Here is a 20,040-nt window from a genome sequence, read left to right on the forward strand (position 1 = left end):
ATCGAGCCCCACATCGGGCTCCCTGCTTAGCGGGAAGCCTGTTTCTCCCTCTCCCACTCCCCCTGCTTGTGTTCCCTCTCTTGCTGTCTGTCTCTGTCAAATAAATAAATAAAATCTTTAAAAAAAGATTTATTTATTTAAGAGAGAGAGAGAGAGATCAAGGGAGGGGTAGAGAGAGAGAGAGACAGAATCTCAAGCAGACTCCTCGCTGAGCACAGAGCCCAACACAGGGCTCGATCTCATGACCCATGAAATCATGACCTGAGCCAAAGTCAAGAGTCACATGCTCAACCGACTAAGCCGCCCAGGTGCCCCCATGATACAGTAGTTCGTAAATGTAATTTATTCTATTGTAAGTCAGAGGAGGATGCTGTTTGCTATTTATAATTAAAACTGCATTCTGAAGAGGGTTAAGTTTGGTAAACAAAAAGCCTTTCTGTCTGAACATCCTAATAGTTTTGGTTTACAAATTTGGGAGTAATAGGTAAGAAGCACTGAACTAGAAATTTTCAGAATTCTGGGAAGAAGAGAGGAAAGGAGTGAAAGAGGAGGTCTTGGCAGAAGAGAACAAGAGGCTGAAATGGGATGAGACCAGAAACTTTGATTTGTTGAGGTTCCAGAAGGACCAGATGTTTTGTGATGTAGGATGTCAACCGTTTTTGTTGAATGCGTTGGCATGACTGCAACAGAAAATCTCTCCTCTATATTCCCTTCATATGCTCAGGATTCTCCCCCTAAAACCATAACTGTTTCTGTGTGAGTGGATTTTGTGTGGAAATGCTGGAACAGAACGAGTTTAGGTGTATATGACAGAAACAGCTTACAAGAAGCAGAAGCCTGGAACGGAGTCCCTGAGACCCTAAGCCAAATGGAAAATTCTGGCAATGCAGACGTTGGTAAGGATAGGGAGCACAGCCCCTCCCCCTTCCACACTGCTGATCATATATAAATTGATGGCACATCCATTTTGGAAACTTTACTGAGCAGAGTGTAACCTATACATAACCTGTGAGGCAGCAATTCAAGCGCCCTAGAGAAACTCTAGCTCATTTGCATGGAACTCATGCACAAGAATGTGCAAGGCATTTTCATAAGAAAAAAAATGGAACCAGCAATAAAAATGTCATCTACATCAGCATAAATAAATTTCAAACCCATAATTTTGAGTAAAAAAAAAAAAGTCATAGAATATATACTATAGGATTTACTTACATAAGTGGCCAAAAAACAGGCACAAATAATCGTTAAGTTTTTATTTAGGGACAAAGACATATGAGATAAACGTATACGGAAAGACAAAGAAGTGATTAATACAAAACAGAAGATAGTGGTTGTGTAGGGAGTGGGGGTGGGGAGGACGTGGCCAGAGAGAGGTAGATGAGAGCATTTAAGTCAGTCTTTGGCAATATTCTATTTCTTAAGGTGGGTGGTGGGCATACATGAGTATTTGTTTTATTAGTTTTCTTCAAACTGTATGTTTATATTAGTCACACTCTTTTGTATATATGAAATATTTCACAATTTAAAAACAAAAGCATTTTTAAGTGAGCCGACACTGTGGCAGTGGTAGAGATTATTACAACCAGTCATGACCAGGGCCTTGAGTTTTGACACCCACACAGGGTCAGACCATCCAGTCTGGGGCCCACGTGGTCCATGGACTTGAAAATGAGACGAAAGAATAGTTCAGCTTAAATGAGACAAATTTAAAGTATCATTGCCCTGTACCCCAGAGTTAAAGAATATGTATCCTTTTTAAACCCATATAAAACATTTGTTTAAGCCGAATATTAAGTCACAAATAAATTCTCAACAAATACCAAATATTAAGCCACAAATAAATTCTCAACAAATACCAAAAAATCAATATCATATAAGTAATGATCTCTGGCAATAATTCACATGTTAAAAATAAATTATATCAATGAAATTAAGTACCTGGAATGTATACGAAAGGATATTTCCACTCAGTCTATAGAAATCTTTTCCATCCCCACTAAACACTTTTCTGCATTGACCACCAAAACTTTTAGTGTTGATGACTCTCTTCCTAAACTGGCCAGTGAGTTCATTGTAACTGTTTAAAAAAAAAAAAAAGGAAGGAAGGAAGGAAGAAAAGATGATTAAAAACCAGAAACAGCACTTGCTGAAAAAGGAATTCTAGAAAATCTTGAAATATATTAAAGAGTTAAGCATCTCTTCAAAAGAGCTCAAATAAAGAGAGCAGTATCCTAAAGCACACCATACATTATCCAACCTCCCCTGGGTGGTATAATAGCTAAAACTAATAGCTGGGGAAATCCAACATCCCTTCAGCCTAAGAACATGTTTGGGAAACACACAGCCCTTTTGTATCTATAGCAAAAGCTGGTTTTGAGTTGAATCTATAGAGAAAATCAATACAATTAAGATTACTCTTGAGGAGAGGGAACTTTCTTTTCTTTTTTTTTTTAAGATTTTACTTATTTGACAGAAAGAGAGAGAGAGCACAAGCAGCGGGGGCAACAGGCAGAGGGAGAAGCAGGCTCCCCACTGAGCAAAGAGCCCGATGCGGGCCTCGATCCAAGGACCCTGGGATCATGACCTGAGCCGAAGGCAGACGCTTAACCAACTGAGCCACCAAGGTGCCCCGAAAGGGAACTTTCTACAAGGAATTTCAACTGAATTGCCTCTTAGCTTACTGAATGATATACCCTTTGGAGTAATTCTACCATTTCTCTGTTAATGAATTTTAAAATATTGTAGAAAAACCACCTCTATCATTCCAAAATAGACTATTTTAAAGCCTTGAAATCTCAACTTGGATCTGACCCTTAAAAGTTCTTCAGAATTCTTTTTGAAAAGACAAACATGGGATTGTCCCAACTTCACTTGAAAATGAAAGTTTCCAGCTGGTTAGACAATTACTTTTCAAGCCTAAATATTCCAACACACCACTTTCTCTTTTCTTTCTCTGTTCTTTTTCTATTATCTCTTCATTGTCTTAAGTAGCTCCCCATCATTGTCACTGAACCAGTTCTCCCTCTGTCTCTCTATTTCTGCCTCTCTCCCAGAAGGTGACCAACATCCAGGTTTTCCCAAGTCTGAGGGGTTTCCCTGGACATAGGATTTCCAGTGCTAAAAGCAGGATAGTCCAGGGACAATTGGACACCACATTTACCACATATATTTTCAGGTATACAGGTATGAATTAAAAGTTCTGGGGCACCTGGCTGGCTCAATCGGGGAGCGTGCAACTCAATCTCGGGGTTGTGAGTTAGAGCCCTACACTGGGGGTAGAAATTAAATAAACAAAACTTCAAAAAATTTTGTTTTAAATGTTTTAGGATGTGGCAAAGAGCCCTGAGCCAAGAGCTTAGCTATTATGATTTGTTATTAGATTTATCAAACCATAAAATAAAAACAAAATGAAAAGCTACAACCCGTCCATATGCACAGGAAGCTGCCCAATACCTTACCCATTTCCAGTAAGTTCTACGTTGGGAGGAGGTTTATCAAGGTCACAGGAAGCTCTGCTCTCTGAGTCCTCGCATCTGTCTTCATCAGCGCTGTCCTCTTCACAGTCAGAATCCCCATTGCAAACCAAAGATTTGCTGATGCACTGGCCTACACACAAGATAAGCCCCCACACAAAATAAAAGAGGGAAGAAGGCAAAAACTACCTGGGGTCAAAAAAGTTTTACCTCAGGGGTGCCTGGGTGGTTCAGTAGGTTGAGCTTTGACTCTTGGCTTCAGCTCAGGTTCTGATCTCAGGGTCATGAGTTCGAGCCCCGTGTGGGGCTCCGTGCTCAGCAGGGAGTCTTCTTAAAGATTCTCTCCCTCTCCCTCTGCCCCCCCGATTCATGATTGCTCTTTCTAAAATAAATAAATAAATCTTAAAAAAAAAAAGGTTTTGCCCCGACCCCCAACATTGCATTAATATTTTACTGTGAATTTGAGATCAATTTTCAAGGTGTCCAGGAAAGGCCTGGTGATTATTTTGGCCCTCATATTCTAACACACAAAATTGATTCCGACCTCAGCTGGAAACAAAATTGAAAATAAAAGCTGAATTCAAATTCCAGCCTTCCACCCATAATCAAGCCGTTTGTCTGAATCTTCCTAAAATCAAAAGGCGCCAACCACTGGGAAGATAGATTGACATCCTGCCCATCAACTCTCAGTTTATTTTTTTGTAATCACTGACCAAGATGCCAAAGCTCTGCTTTTTGTGTGTGTGTGTGTGTGTGTGTGTGTGTGTGTGTGTGTGTGATTTGATGTGTAAGCTTTTGAGAGCATGGAAACTGGATCAAAAGTTTAAAATTCCACATTTCTTTAGCACCTACTCTGGGCAAGGCACTCTTCCAGATGTTAGGGTACAAATATAAATAAAAATGGTATGTTGGACTTTTCAAATACTTTACAATCTAGTAGGAAGGACTATGAAGACATAGATCATTTTAATCCCACAATGTAATTGTTCTGATAGAGCCACATCCCAGGTACCAAGGAGGCACTGGAGGGCACCGGAGGATCTGACCCTTGCCTACCTCCCCGGCATCATCTGCAGCCATCCTCCTACCTGCTTCCTATCCCCTCATCACACCTACACGAATAAAAGGCCAGGCTTTCTGTCATCTCCACTGATCTTGCACTTATACTTCTCTCAGCCTAGAAGGGTTTCTCTACCTGCCACATACTTGTCCCTCAAAAATCAAATTAAACATTATCTCCATCCCTACACCACAGGCTATAATACAAGTCCTTCGCTTATGTCCTCAGAGAATGTATTGCACACAACTGTTCTGATGGTAAAGCATGCACCCCACTGGGGTCTCACTCAATCCAATGCAAAGAACATTTGTTGAGAGTCTACTATGTACCAGGTAGTTCAGATGCAAAAATTAAAGGAATATTATCCATATCCTCAAGGAGTTCACAAGAGAGATAACCAGGCCAACAGATAACTCCAGATTATAGATGGTACAATGTACATAGGGAACACAGAGAAGTGATTTGTTAGTTATCTCTATCAGTTTAGGAGTTAAAGAATGCTTCCTAAAAGATGAGTCATCTGATTTTGGTTTTGAAAGTAAACTAGGAACTCAACAGGCATTGTGGAGGAGCACTTCTAACACGGGGATTATTTATGTACTATTCTCCCCATAAACTTTAATATTCATGAAGGAAGAGGCTATGTGTTTCATTTACATATCCACAATCCTCACCACTATATCTGGAGCCTAATAAGAATAACAGATATTTGCTAAAGCTTGTTGAATTAATCTGACTGCTCAAACGTTACCTAAACAATAGGTCAAAAAATACTCAGTGCCCAAACTTGAAATTAGGTTTCAATCACCCTGTGCATAGGAGTGACCTGTATTGCTTCTTGATTAGGTAATCAGAGTTGCTTTTTTTGTGAACATAATAATAATTTGGGCAGTAACATTTTTTTCCCCAATCTTGATGTACCAGACTCACTCTGCATCTTCACCAAAAATGCAATGTCAAGAGCTGTTTGGGTCTGTCAATAGTCATATTTCTTTTCAAAGAAGCAAGGAGTATCTCCTCCTTTATTACCAGATGAAATAATGATATTGCATTTGAAATAATGATAGCTGAGTGTATAATTAATATGCCAATAAAATCAATTCTTAGGCCAATATAAATTCAGTAAAATTGAACAAATACATGCCAAGCAAGTTAATCAAACAGCATTTGAATTTACACTCTGCATGGAATGTCCAAGCCAGTGGAAAACAGATACCTGAGAAACACCTGAACCGCTCTCCACATCCCTCTTCTGTCGGACATCCTAGTGTAGATTCACACGATTGCGTTTCAAATGCACTTCCAACGCAAGGATGGCCCCCATACTGCCCATAAACAGCAACTGACCGCCTGCGAGTCTAAACACAAAACAGGTAGTGCTTTTTGACATCTCCTTTCCTTTATCTGAGAAACAAAATCTAAGATAAATTAATACAACTGAAGAATCAGTGTTCAGGAAATTGTTCTGGGGGGCAGATGTAAAACCTCCTAGTCCAAAGATGAAGCTACCTCTGCAATGGAATTCTACTAGACAATCAAAATCAAGGGCCTCTGAAATGGGAAATATGTCAAAGGCAAATCTCTGGGAAAGAAAGTATGGGAAAAATAGAGGAACTCATCAAGCCACTTGAGAAACAAATAATTCATCCTAAAATTCACTTAATCAATATGAAGACATGTACCTAATATTTAAACAAAAAGAGGTCCACAAAATCCTTGTCCTTCCCAACAGCCACCAAATGCATCGTGTAAGCCCCTTCCTCTACTCACCTTTTCCCTATTAAAAATAATAAACAAAATCTGACCTTCCAGAGAATTTAAGCCTTGAGCAAAGACCAACAAGGAAGACAGGATATACAAACTGATGTGGGGCCAGGAGTAGAACAGTTAAGAAAGAATTCTTGCGATGTTTTTGGTGCAAAAAGGTGCTTTTATTATAGCACAGGGAAAGGGCCCATGGGCAGAAGGAGCTGTACTTTTGCTCTATGAAGCTGGTAGTTATATACTTAGTCTCAAGGGGGAGGAGACATGCAAGGAGTATCAGATCATAAATGTCTTTTTAGAACTTCTACTCATAAAACTACTTTTGCAGGATTTCTCTGGTGCTTATCATTGGGCTCAATATTAACTATCAGCGAGATGAACAGGCAGTCATGAGACCCTCAGTATCTGATCCTTGTGGGAACTATGCAGGCTATAGGTCAGGCTTCTGGGCTAACTGTGAACACATTTCTGCTTCTATCCCTCATCACAAGCCAAAGTTGAGTCTCTTCATCCATCCTAAGTTGGGTTAGAATTGGGGATTCTTTCGGACAAAGGGTCGCAGTAATGTAATTTGCTCTGTGAGCAGCTTTGTCAGCCTGGGCCTGACACTGGCACCTCCCACTGTGTCTAAGCAGAGGAGCTGTGGAGGAACAGGAGTGGGGAATGGGACTCACTCAGTACAGTTCCTTGATAAGTTTTTAGTCTCTGTGTTTAATTGATGATGACACCTCTCACATGTGTCTTATTAAATTGTCCTTTCCTGAAGTTCCAAAGCACAGATTGTGTTGTTTGTCTAAAAAGTGCTTCCCTCTCTCTGGATATGAGCATGACCTTGATAGCTGCCCACTGCAAACAGTCAAATTCTCACCTGACAAATTCTGATCTTATGACCCTGTTTTCATTCTCACTTGTCTCTTTCTGGATGAAAATTTTGTCGTTATAATCTAGGGATGTAATCATTGCATGATGACCTTCATGCAAAGAAAAAAAATTGCTAATATGAAAAATACCTTCCATCTCTTTCTTTTTAGCATTCTTTCTTAACTTGTTTTTAAATTATAAAAATGTTTTCTGTAGTTGGTGTTTGACTTTCGCCTTGTTATTCATGTAATCAGAGTAGTCATCTATTTCCCCAAAGCCAAATTCTGCATTTGTGTAACTTGTTTTGTAAATGCCACTCATGTAAGTACTAAATGCTTGATGAAAATGATGATCATGATGATGCTTCAAAACAGAAATTATCTTCTGTAATATGGTTCTGTTTTCTTAATAATTAAAAAGTGGTTTTTAAATACACATTTTTATCCAAGCTGAACCACCTTTAAAATATTTTGCAAATATAGAATCATGTTGTATACCTGAAATTAAAATAATGTCATGTGCTAATTATATTTCAATAAAAACATACTTAATCATTCAAATGTTTAGAACTTTAAAACAAGCATTATATTTTTGGAATTTATCCTAAGAAAATTATCAGAACAGAGGACAGATTTCTCTGTACAAAAATGTCCACTGAAGTTTTATTTATAATAACAAAAATGTACATATCCTAAATCTCAAACAATAGGAAAGCGGATAAACAAGATCAGTATACGCACATAATGGAAAATAATAGAGCTGTTAAAATTCATGCCGAAAGTATAATTTTAAAATAGTAGAGGGGTGCCTTGGTGGCTCAGTTGGTTAAGCACCCAGTCTTGATCTCAGCTCAGGTCTTGATCTCACGGTCGTGAGTTCAAACCCCATGTTGGGCTCCACGCTGGGTGCAGAGGCTACTTACAAAAAACAACAACAACAACAACAGTAGGATATAGGGACACCTGGCTGGGTCAGTTGGTTGAACATGTGACTCCTGATCTTGGGGTCGTGGGTTTAAACCCCACGTGTGGCGTGGAGTTTACTTTAAAAAAATTTTTTTAAATAAACAAAAAAAAATTTTTTAATACTGGAATATAAAACTATAATCAAACAATTCTATTTTTAAAAATTATAAACACACAGAGAAGATAAATTGAAAAAATAAATACCAAATGATGGTATATTGGTTTCTTTTAAATGATGGAATTGTAAGTAGTGTCTTCTTTATATAGACTTTCCCGTTTTCTCCAATGAATAACTTATAATAAGGGGACTAAAACAGACACTTTTAGAAGTACTCTATTATCTCCAGATCAAGTCCAGCATTTTATTTGTATTACTTAGAAATTAAACTTTAAAAATTTTAAAAATGCAGAGGGGCCTGGTTGGCTCAGTCAGTGGAGCAGGCAACTCTTCATCTCCGGGTGGTGGGTTCGAGGCCCACATTGGGTGTAGACATTACTTAAAAGTAAAATCTTAAAAAAAAAAACAAAAAAAGTGCAAAATGTTCCACTCTTTGTGGTCGTTCACTATTCGTTAGGTAAGACAAAGCAGCCATTTTGGACTTGCTAGTGTTAGTTTTAAATAAGAAAAGTTGAATCCAGTAGTAGATTTTGAACTACCTACTAACTTCATTTCATGCTCTTCTATTTCTCTAATAGTTAAAGAGTTAGTGAATTGCTTTATCCTATGTATGTTCCTAGGTTCTAATGTAAGATTTAGAAAAGTCCTGCAAGAAAAATAAGAATGCAGGAATTACTTTATTACATTATTAATTACTAAAGCCATACTTTTCTCCCTTTAAATTCATAATCATATTAAGAAACACAAAAAATAACATCTCAAAAGCCATTTGTCTATACATCAGCTATTTCAATATAAACAATATATACAATAAATAAAGAATAAGAGCAAAGTTTTTGTATGGTCCTACCTGAGTCTTGGTACAACCATTGCATTCTGACCACGATCCATAGGAATCCCACTGGCAAGTGACTGGAGTGGAGGCTCTGTCAAATTGTTATAAATCAGGTAGAAAGATAAAGAGGGGAAACACAAAGAATGGTCAAAAATAGTAAAAAAAAAAATTCCTTCACAATTTTGTAAGAGGCACCAAAAGCATCCCAAGATATATAAAAATATATGGGGAAGGGACCAACTTTTTTAGAGATTAACATTTATTAAGCATCTATAATGTACCAGACACTATTTAGACACCTGAGCTGTAGACACAATGAGAGATAGGTCACTGACTATGGATAGAGGAGAGGACAAAGATGCAGAGGTATAAACAAATAACCCTAATACGATCATACAATATATCTAATCTGGTCAATTTCAGAACAGAAATGTGTCTGGTACAATGTGTTGTGAAATATAGATAAGGGAGTGTTCATATTTGGGAGGGTAAGTGAGAACATATAGGAGGAAGGTATTCTGGCCTTTGAAAGGATTCTGAATAATGAATGAAGAGTTATACAGAAACTCTTCACTGGAAGACAAAAAGCTCTAAAAAGACCCTATGAGAAGTGAGAAACTAAAAACTGGCCAAGACTAAAGGGACAGAAATTTATTTTTAGATATTCCCCCATTCATTTAGCCTACTTCTCAAGAACACATCCAAGTAGGGTCAATTTGAGATTAAACAACTCCACTCCACTAAAATACGTGAAAAATGGAGAGTCGATTCTCATGTGATGCTTAACTCCAGCTTTGTCAAGAAGATCACACGGCTCAGCCTAGCCCAAAAGCACATTTTACAAGGGGTAAAGGAACTCAGACTCCTGATTTCTGGATTTCGAACACATTTCTAGCCTTGGAGACATCTGGAGTCAAGGTGATTTGTGCTCACCTTAAGTCTGTGAGGTGACCCCGAAAGTAAGGTGTGTGCTTCACATGATTTTATGGAGCCAAGCTTGCTAATCTGTCGTCTTGACATGGCAACAATGATACAAATTCCTCAGTGTTTGTGACCTTTGAAAAATCGGAACTTGCTATTTTTCTATGTTGCGTCCCAGGGACAGACAGAGGCCTTCCCCAAACACCAAGGGTTAGGAAGGGGAGCTAGCTTGGCCTTCTCTCCTCCGTGCTCCCACAGTAGGGTATGCAGGCCTCTTCCAGAAATCTTGGCACATCTGTATTGAAATTGACTATTTCAAGATCTAAATCACCCAGTGGACTCTCAGCACTGTGTTGGTCTTCTTTGCATCCCCATCACTAGATCAGCTCCTGACACATTCTGATAGCTCGATAAAGTGAACTGACCTGGTCCTATCCCATCCAACCGACAGTGAGAGCAAAACAAGGCCATGGATAAATGAGGTTGGCTTTTTTCCAGGTCTCAAGAGTCAATAAAACTAATTTCTTAAAAAAAAAAAAAACCAACTGTCAACCAGATGGGAACTATGCTTGCAGTGAGCATAGCATAACGTATAAACTTGTCAAATCACTATGTTGTACACCGTAAACTAATGTAACATTGTGTATCAACTATATTTCAATTAAGGAAGGAAAAAACCTCTCAACCTTTAAAATCCAAAGAATGTTTTGCAATGACTACATTCAAAAATCAAATTCTGCTCTAAGATAAGTCAATTCTAAGGTTGGTGTAATAATCTGCATTGCAGGGAAAATCACGGTACTAGGACAAGAAGAAAACCTTTAGGTATTTTTAGCCTTCAGGTTTCTTCCTTACGGGAAAAAAATAAAGTAAACTAAGAATAAGAATAAACCAAGCTTTCGCTATCATTGCCTTTTCTCAAAGTGTGGAAAGATAAAGTATTGAAGGGATAAAGATGTTCAGGCTGCAATGTAAAAATCAGGTCATGTATTAAAGATCTTCCTAAAAATAAAAAAACAATTTTTAATGATTTCCAACACAATCCCAAAAAAATTCTCACCTTGAAAAAACTTGGAACTCTCCTGTAAATCCCACCAAGATGAATAAAGTTATTACCTGGGGATGGCAAGGGAGGGAGGAATAAAACATTACTTTAGTTTGCATTTCTTTAATGAGTTGAAAGTGAATACATTTGTACAAGTCAAGATTTGTGAGTTGGGAATATAAAGAAGGGAAAGAACCATGGACCAGGCTCAACGACTCTGCCTGTCCTTTAAATTTCCATTCTAAATCAAAGTTTAATACAGTTCTGTTGGACTAACCTCCCCTACTATTCATTTCCGTAAAGACAACTAGGGGCTGGGGAATGTCATGGCCAAACAAATAGAAAACTTAACGCATTTCTTTAGGGATCTTTTAATTCCTTTCCTCACTCTCCTTCGCTCTAACTTCAACACTCATAAGGACACCCGGAGAGGAGGAAGCCTTGAAGAAAGACCAGCCAAGAATAAGTAGTTAGACGGGAAATAAGCTTCATGAATGAAGAGTTAACCAAAGTTGAAGCACATCTCTAGCCAGAGGGGCAGTGACGCTCGCCATGACCCTTAGTTCTGTGGCTGGCTCAGGTGTAAAACACCTCCGAGGCCTTTTGTAATCTTCTTTATGTGATAGCACCAGCCTAAATATTGACGAGCCGGCAGGTCACAAAACTGTATGTAAAGTAGGGTTACATTTTGCTTGAAAAATCAAACATGTATTAAAAACAAATCTAGAAAGAAATATAGTAGAGAGTAATCATTTATGGGGCACCTGGATGACTCAGTTGTTAAGCATCTGCCTTCGGCTCAGGTCATGATCCCGGGGTCCTGGGATCGAGCCCCACATCGGGCTCCCTGCTCCGTGGGAAGCCTGCTTCTCCCTCTCCCACCCCCCCTGCTTGTGTTCCCTCTCTCTCTATATCTCTGTCAAATAAATAAATAAAATCTTTAAAAAAAAGAGTAATCATTTATTTCTGTTATGAAATTATAGGTGATTTCTATTATCTTATTTTTACTTTTATGTATTTCCCTACTCTGACTACTGAAGGTGTCCGTGAATGTAATTCAAATCTTTACTAGAGACTCTCTGAGAATATCAAATGTATCCAATTCATAACCCAGTGTAAAAGTCCTTTAAAGGGTTTTCTTCTTTTTAATTAAAAACTACAAGGGTTTCTTTTTTTTTTTTTTTCCTTTTTCAATAATGTCTTTACTCTGTGCTATGTCAACTCATTTTTCCACCCTCTGGGAAAGCCTGTCTTATAGCTTTTTTAGGCACTCCCAGGCACTAACAAATAGCCACATTTTCAGAAAACAAAAATTCTGAAACAATCTAAATAGTCAAATTTCAATTCGGCATCCGATTTTAAATCTCTCTCCCACTCCCTTGTCCCAGATGCTCCTAACACTGGTGGGGTGGTGTTTGCTTCAGAATTCCTTCTCCTCATTCTTCTGCTTTTCTTCCCCGCCTCTCCAAGCTGCCTCTGTCTTCTTCAAAGACACAGCAGCAGGAAGGAGAGAGCAAGAGCCAAAAAGGGGGTCCACACTGGGTCCCTGGGAGATCTGCACACACCCTGATCCTGTCAAACTCTGGATATCCAGGATGTAACCAATACTGCTATGTTGATTTACTCTGTCTGTTAGCCTGTGCCTTTAGATTTTCCCAGACATGACTAAAGTATCATTCCCTGATGTGGAAATGTTGGGGTTCAGAGCAAAAGGTCAAGAAAGAACTCTTGAGATGTCTTCAGTGCAAAAAGGTGGTTTTATTAAAGCATGGGGGCAGGACCCGTGGGCAGAAGGAGCTGCACTGGGATTGTGACAGGTGACCGATTATATACTTTCACGTTGGGAGAGGGTTACATTGCCTGGGACCAACACGTGTGCTTGGTAAACTTTCAGTTGCATTCCATCCATCTGCCTCTTCCACTCTCACACTCCTGACCCTTTCTTTCATCCAGGATTCCAAATTCTAAAATTCCAAGTCTCCCAACTCGCTTCTATAAAGCTCGTAGATAAGTCAAATCATGGGGTTTCATGGCGTGGCCCCAAATTAAACAAATAAACAAACAAAATACACTGGAGAGAATTTTTCCCTAAGAAATAACGATGGTACTATTGTATTTCTTAATGGCTTTCTCAGGACTTTCATAAACATTGTCTCCAATCTCTGATTCCCAGACCTCCGAACCAGTAATTTTACTGCAAAACAAGAAAAAGGAATTCACTTTGGCTGAAATGTTAAATATATTTAAATAAGGATTTTTTTTAAGTTACCCCCAGATCTTTCTCTTTCCTATTTTCCCATGTCTTCTCCTTATTTGAGTCATTTTGGTTAAGCCTCACTCCCTTTTGAGATTGCTTCGTTTACAAAAGTAATGAAATTATTATCTTACCTTCATGTTTGGGGAAACATTCAGGGCAGAAGAAAGGAAGAAAATTTCCACTGAGTGCCCGGTGAACTTTCAACAGCAGGAAGAGCCCAGCAGCCTGCTCCGTCCCTCTCTCTCCCTGCTGGGGATTAACTTGGCACTCATAAATAAAGCAAGTGGTTCTGAGACTTAGCTCCTACCCCAGCCAGATACTCTGAGGACACAAAGAGCCTGCCCCTCTATTTAGTCCATGTCTTGGAGCCAGATGCATCTTATCAACTTACACAGGCCTTAGCTATAGCCAGCTGGGACTGTTTGGAAGTATAGTTCTAAGAAAACATCTGCAAATCAAGAAAGGCAGCCAATATTCTCAGTTCGATGTTTAAGTGATTTTCAACCAAAGGAGACTCTGTGTAAGGCAAGGGATAAGCCTCCTTTCTATTTCAATCTTCTAAACTAAGCGGATGTTTTCATGATTCTCTTAAAGGGTGTTGTACACTAGACTTTGAGATTAAACACTGTGAGAAAAAAAAAGATCTAAATGCAGTTCTGTCACTCAGAATATAAATGGAACATTCTGGGGTGGAATTTCCACCCCTCCCCCCACTTGCTGCTAGGGCACTAATAAGAGAGACGTAAGTGTTAAGTGGGAAAGGATTTTTGAGTTGAGAGTAATTTTATAACTAAACATTCCATTAGTGAATATTTTCTAGTTTTAATGATTTATTTCTTTCTTTATCCAAAGAACTTGAATAATAGAGACCAACCCCTACCCTCCCCCCATAAATTAATGGGCTTCCAGAGACAAATCTTCCATATCTTTTGTTAAAACCATTAGTGATTTGTGTGGAAGAAATTTTGCCACAGAGAAGATGACCCCTAATTCCTGAAAGATTTTTGTTGTTGTTGTTCAACTCCAATTGCATGATTTCCAAATGTTACGGACTCTTCTAAAGTACTCATTGTGCAGGGGCGCCTGGCTGGCTCAGTCAGGGGAGTGTGTGACTCTTGAATTTAGGGTTGTGAGGTCAAGCCCAATGTTGGGTGTGGAGATTACTGAAAAATGAAATCTTTAAAAAAAAAAAAGTACTCAATGTACAATTCCACATTCAAGGGCTTCATTTGCATTCCCCTGAGGGCAGATTCTCAGACAGGAAATCAATTGCAAGTAGACTTTTTGGGGGTGTTGGGGGGTTTTGGTTTGGGTTTTGGTTGGGTTTCGTTTGTTTTTGTTTTGTTTTCTGTTTTGAGAAGTGCTCCTACAAAGCAGGGCTGAGGGGTGGGAAAGTGAGACAAGAAAGGAGAGGTAGTCAGTAAAAGGTACTTTACCTTGCAAGATACCACTGTGGCAATTAAAACTCAGTCCCAATGTGGAAATCTGGGGGACATTGCAGAAGTATTTCTCAGAGTTATTCCAACTAAACGAATATATCAACCAACACCCTATCATTGATTGAGGGTGGCTCCTAGACTCAACTCTCCAACAATTCCAGTTTGCCTTGGCAGTAGGCTGAGCAGCACTGGTAGCTAGGAGGGAAAAGGGACTTCAAGTAGACTGTTGCAGGTATCAGCAGTATTTGCAGATATTTGCCTTTGTCATGTAGCTATGAGTGTTGAGGGGATATAAGTAGATACCAACAGCACTGCTGTGGTAGCTTGTCATTCGTACATGAAAGCATTCATTAATTTGTTTATTCTAATTCAACAAATGTTTACTGAGGACGCATAATATAATAAGCTAAAGATTTTGACAGATAGAAGCCTTGAGCAATATCTCATTATTTTTATTCCTTACATGCTATAAAGATCATATGAGCCCATGTATAGAGTATCCTTAGTCTAGAGGATGTCACATGCATATAGTGTATCTACAATAATTTAGAACTTGAATTGTTCAGTTCACAGAGTCTGTATCCCAAAGATCAATTAAAAAGTTTACAAAACCTTCCTTTCTCCAAGTGTTTTGCACTCTCCCATCTCCATATCTTTGCTCTCACATGAACAGTGTTTCTTCAACAGGAGGAATTTCAATGGAGGAGTCATTAGAACAAAGGCTTTAAGTGCAGGTGGGAGCCTTACTGTGGGAAATGTGACTACTGGTGTAAGTTGTATGGACTTTATTCAAAGGACAATGGGAACTCACTCAATGGAAGTTTTAAAGAAAGAATCGAAGAGATGTTTTCAAATGATCAAAACAGTGGTAGTACACAGACCACATAGGTAAGGAGCGGAAGCAGGACACATGATTTGGAACTTATCTGGGTAGTCAGACAAAGGGTAATCAAGGCCTCATTCAAGAAGCGCTAGACAAAAGACCAGGAAATTCACAAGGCTTAGTGATTAAACACGGTTCCATGTCTGATTGAGAAAACTGGAAAAATTTAACAAATTAATAAAGGAGAGAACAGGAAGTTGAAGAGGAAGAGGTGATTTTGGAGAGGGGACATTTTATTTTGGAGAAAACAACCAACACATAACCAGAAATGTAGATCTTTTTGGAAAGGAATATAAGAAATGACTTGGATAGGGGCATAGTAGAGTCATTGGCAGGAGGACCATAGAGAAGTGAAGTCATGGGACAATGATCACAGTGAAGTATAAAACCATAAGACGTGCCACTTCTCAGGGAGCAGAAGGACGGGGAAGAGCCAAAAAGGAAAGAGAGAGGTTACAGAAGGAGAAGTAAAACGAAAACAATGCACTGTCAAACCAGTTCAGGAGAATCACAAAGAGAGGTCAGTCAACAATGACAAGGGGAGATCAAAGAGAAGGAGTATTGAGGGAAAACCACACTACACTGCAATTGAAACATAATTAAAACACTGTGGATAAACTGAGGGCAGAGTTTCCCCACATATTTTCTACTCAGGTGCTACAAGATACCTCAAGAAAAATAATTAATTTTCTGTTTAAATAAGAATAAGAAGCTGCATATATTATAGAGAAGGGTTTCTCAACCTTTGAATTATTGGCCTTTAGGGTGTGATCATTCTTTGTTGGTAGAGCGGGTTGGGGGAGCTTGTCCTGTGCATTGGAGGACACTCAGCAGTATCCTTGGTATCTACCCACTTGATGCCAGTAACACTCTTCCTTAGTCATGGCAGTCAAAATTGTCTCCAAATATTGCCAAATGCCCCCAGGAGGCAAAGTCAGCCCTCCTCCATTGAGAACCACTGTTACGGTGTCTACCTCTAGCAAATGCTCAGCCTTAGATTCACAAAGCACACTGCACAGTGCATTGTAAATGAAATGTTCTAAAAGTTGTACACCAAGTAAAATTTCTTAAAACGTTTTTCAAACCACAATTTTCCAAATTCATGTGACCCCAGAACTTGTATTTCTGACAAGCTTCAAAACTGGTATAGCAGACATGCTTTAGCAAATGGTATCGGAGCCAATACTGAATCCATGGAAGAGGAAAGTAGATTTCTGCCAGACTGGGGAAGGGTCCACAAGGGCTCAGTCCTCTCCCTATCTCCTGCTATGACACACTCCCTATTCCCCATCAGTCTTCACTTCCCTTGGTAGCACCTCAAAAACTTTAACATCCCCAGAACCTAATAATGAAACAGACCACTGATGATATCAAGAAGCTGTTATGGTCCACCTTGGGGAAATATTTGAAAACATTTTAACAAGCCTATTTCATTTGCTAGCCTTTCATCTTATCCTAAATTGTTCCACTGACTCTAGGCGCATAAGAGGAATAAACTTGCTGAGGAAAAATAAAGCCTCCTTTCCTTTCTTCTATTAAGTCTGATAAGGTCAGAACGGAAACCGCCAGCAATTGGAGCAAAAAGCAACACTACCCCCTAGTGGCAGGCATGCTGCAGTGCCTTGAGTAATAGAACAGCATTAGGCTGTGGAGTTAAACCACTCCGGAGCGAGAACCGTTGAATCTTCTTAGTCTCCCAGTCAAGTGCTTGTTAAGCTAGTAAGTACTCCAGGTGGTATCTCTTTTTCCATTAAAGTGCCATGGTGTGAATAGTTTGAGAATGAAAAATGGCAGGCAATACCTTATCTAAAGGAATTTTTCAGCAAAACAATGACTGTTAAATGGCTTTATCATATATCTAATAAGCTGCCCATCTCTGCTGGGAGCACTGCATTCAATACTGTGATTTGTGCATTATTTAATTAGTTAATTTATTTACTTACTTATTCATTTTAAAGGAGATAAAAGTTTATTGAATACACCACAAGGGAGCGGCGGGCAGGACAGCAAAGGAGAGACTATCGGCCTGCATTAAAGTGAGGTCACCAAAAAAAAAAAAAAAAAAAACATGGGGTCACTAGATTAGTACTCTCTGTTGGTATCCAGTCCCTAAGAATGATGTTTAAGGTTTAAATAGATTAAGAAATATTTCCAGGGCATTACACTTCCTTGTAGACAGTTGTCATTTACAACACGGGACTAGCCTTTGCCTCGGGGGCCCCGATGGCAAGGATGGCAAGGATCCAAATACAATCAGGAAGCAATACGACACTTTGTCGTTAATGCGTTTCAAGGTTTTCAATAGTGGCAGGCACCTGCTAAATTTAAGAGAAGGCCTGGCTTGGTTTGGGTTTCTAACACCTGGGTTTTTCAGTTTTCTGCAATGCACATTGTGGCGGTAGCCTGCATGGCCGAGATATATTTCATTTCGTTTAAATTTGAATTGAGTCAAAGAGCTCTGAGAAGGAAGACACGAAATGCAAAGATTTTTGTGGTTCCACACCTGCCTTGTGTAAAGACCTGCAGAGGAAGGGTGAATAGCAAAGGACAAGGTCATTTATCTGATCTGCACAGTAACTTGGGGTGTCTATGCAGAAAGCTGGTTTGTTGATGTTGTTGTTGTTGTTGTTGTTGTTGTTGTTTATCCAGATCAAGAGTTCAGCATATTGGGACGCTTGGGTGGCTCAGTCGGTTTAGCATCTGCCTTCGGCTCAGGTCATGATCCCAGGGTCCTGGGATCGAGTCCCGTATCAGGCTCCCTGCTCCATGGGGAACCTGCTTCTCCCTCTGCCCGCTTCTCCACCTGCTCGTGCTCTCTCTCTGTCTGACAAATGAATAAATAAAAACTCTTAAAAAAAAAAAAAGAGTTCCGCATATTATAGCTCTAAAATAAAAAGTAATCATTTTCGGAAAATATCAATCTATGTCATAATTTTAAGTTTTATCTCCTTAAGCTGTCTCTAGAGATATATTTAGATATCAGATTAATCATTACATCTTCCACGGGCCAAGAAAAAATAAAGAATGAGTGATAGAAAGAAATAAAATCCTGAATTACACAACTCTTCAAATGCTTGTGAAAAAGTTTTAGAAAACAGTGAAGAACAGTCACAAATACATAATTAGAGACTTCTTAAAAGTAAGAATTCTCCTGAAAGCAATAAGGCACTAATCTGTGTACAAATATGTGTTCTAAAGGCAGAGAGTCTGGATTCAAACCTTGGGCAAGTTGCTCAGCCTCTTTGATCCTCTTGCTTCCTTCCTTGCCATCTGAAGAGTAGAAATAATATTATCTAATTAATAGGGCTATTCTATTAAATAAATCCAGGTAAAGCAATTATCACCGTGCCTAGACGATAGTAAGCCTCATCCAATAAATGTGAGCTAGAATGCAAAAGATTAGGGGTGCCTGGCTGGCTCAGTCAGTAAAGCATGTGACTCTTGATATCAGGGCGTGAGTTCAAGCCCCACGTAGGGCATAGCACCTACTTTAAAAAAAGAAAAGAAAGAAACAACGCAAACAAGCATCAATAGTGGATTGGTTAAGTAAATAATGGTATACACATTAAATGGAACATTACGCACCTATAAAAAACTGAAGAGGTTCTCTACGTACTGATATGGAAAGATCTATAAAATACACTGTTAAGGAGAAAAAAGAAAAATACAGAGCAGTAGCTACTTTGGGGTTAAAAGGAATATATATTCATATTGGTTTATATTTGCATGAAGAAATGCTGGAAGAATACACAGGAAACTAATAGAAATTGTTATCTCGTGGGGCATACATATGAGAAGGCCACTAGGTGGAAAGCTGGAAAGAGGATAGAAAAAGAGATGGGACTAAGGCCCTTCACCTTATCCTAGCTTATATTTTTAATACATTAATGAATGCATTACCTATTCAAAAAAAAAAGAAATCAAAACTTACTTAATTTTATTCTGTCAGCTGCCATTGTTTTATCTCATAGTACTGTAGAATAGCATCCTAAAGATTCTCTGTCTTTCCTTGGCTTGTTTGCTTATTCATTTGTCCGAAGGAGTTGGGGTAGATTGTGAGGATGCGCACTGCAATAATAGAAACAAGCATCTTAATGAAACGCCTCACGATTACCGAGGCCGAAAGATTGGTCTGGAGGCCAGGTAGATCTGGTGATTCATAGATCTTCACTTGAGTGCACCGTTGATATATTTTCTAAATTTTAGCATACAAATGTATGCTACTTCATTTCATAGTGAGCATATGAATAACAGACACTGGTCATATGTATTTCAGTACACGTGAAGGTGTAGTAAGGCACCCATACGCATCAAGAAATTCGTTTCACGTTCTTCTTGCTCCTTCTTCAGCTTCAGCTAGTGTGGGCCTGCTTCTCAGGAGAACGTTGTTTGCCAGGAAGGACATCGGACAAATCCTGT

General features: G+C 39.0%; 1 protein-coding gene across 3 annotated transcripts in view; it reads right to left on the minus strand.

Annotated features, from left to right (window-relative positions):
- Positions 1–19,643, minus strand: part of C7 (complement C7) — a 57,275-nt gene extending 37,632 nt beyond the window's left edge. The window contains exons 1-9 of one of the 3 annotated variants that reach the window (XM_028097990.2): positions 19,553–19,643; positions 18,841–18,891; positions 17,565–18,445; positions 13,431–14,933; positions 11,058–11,113; positions 9,092–9,167; positions 5,750–5,891; positions 3,459–3,606; positions 1,939–2,077 (exon numbers count right to left, since the gene is read on the minus strand). In XM_028097990.2, the coding sequence (XP_027953791.1) occupies positions 1,939–2,077; positions 3,459–3,606; positions 5,750–5,891; positions 9,092–9,167; positions 11,058–11,113; positions 13,431–13,436 (567 nt within the window). In that variant the 5' untranslated portion in view covers positions 13,437–14,933; positions 17,565–18,445; positions 18,841–18,891; positions 19,553–19,643. Of the gene's footprint in view, positions 1–1,938; positions 2,078–3,458; positions 3,607–5,749; positions 5,892–9,091; positions 9,168–11,057; positions 11,885–13,430; positions 18,446–18,840; positions 18,892–19,552 lie in introns of those variants that run through there. The other 2 variants (XM_028097989.2, XM_028097988.2) reach the window with 2 other exon arrangements.
- Positions 19,644–20,040: the final 397 nt, after the last annotated feature.

This window comes from Eumetopias jubatus, unplaced genomic scaffold (assembly GCF_037043125.1).
Source record: "Eumetopias jubatus isolate StellerSeaLion01/CBP00866 unplaced genomic scaffold, mEumJub1_p1.0 scaffold_5, whole genome shotgun sequence".
Taxonomy (NCBI): domain Eukaryota; kingdom Metazoa; phylum Chordata; class Mammalia; order Carnivora; family Otariidae; genus Eumetopias; species Eumetopias jubatus.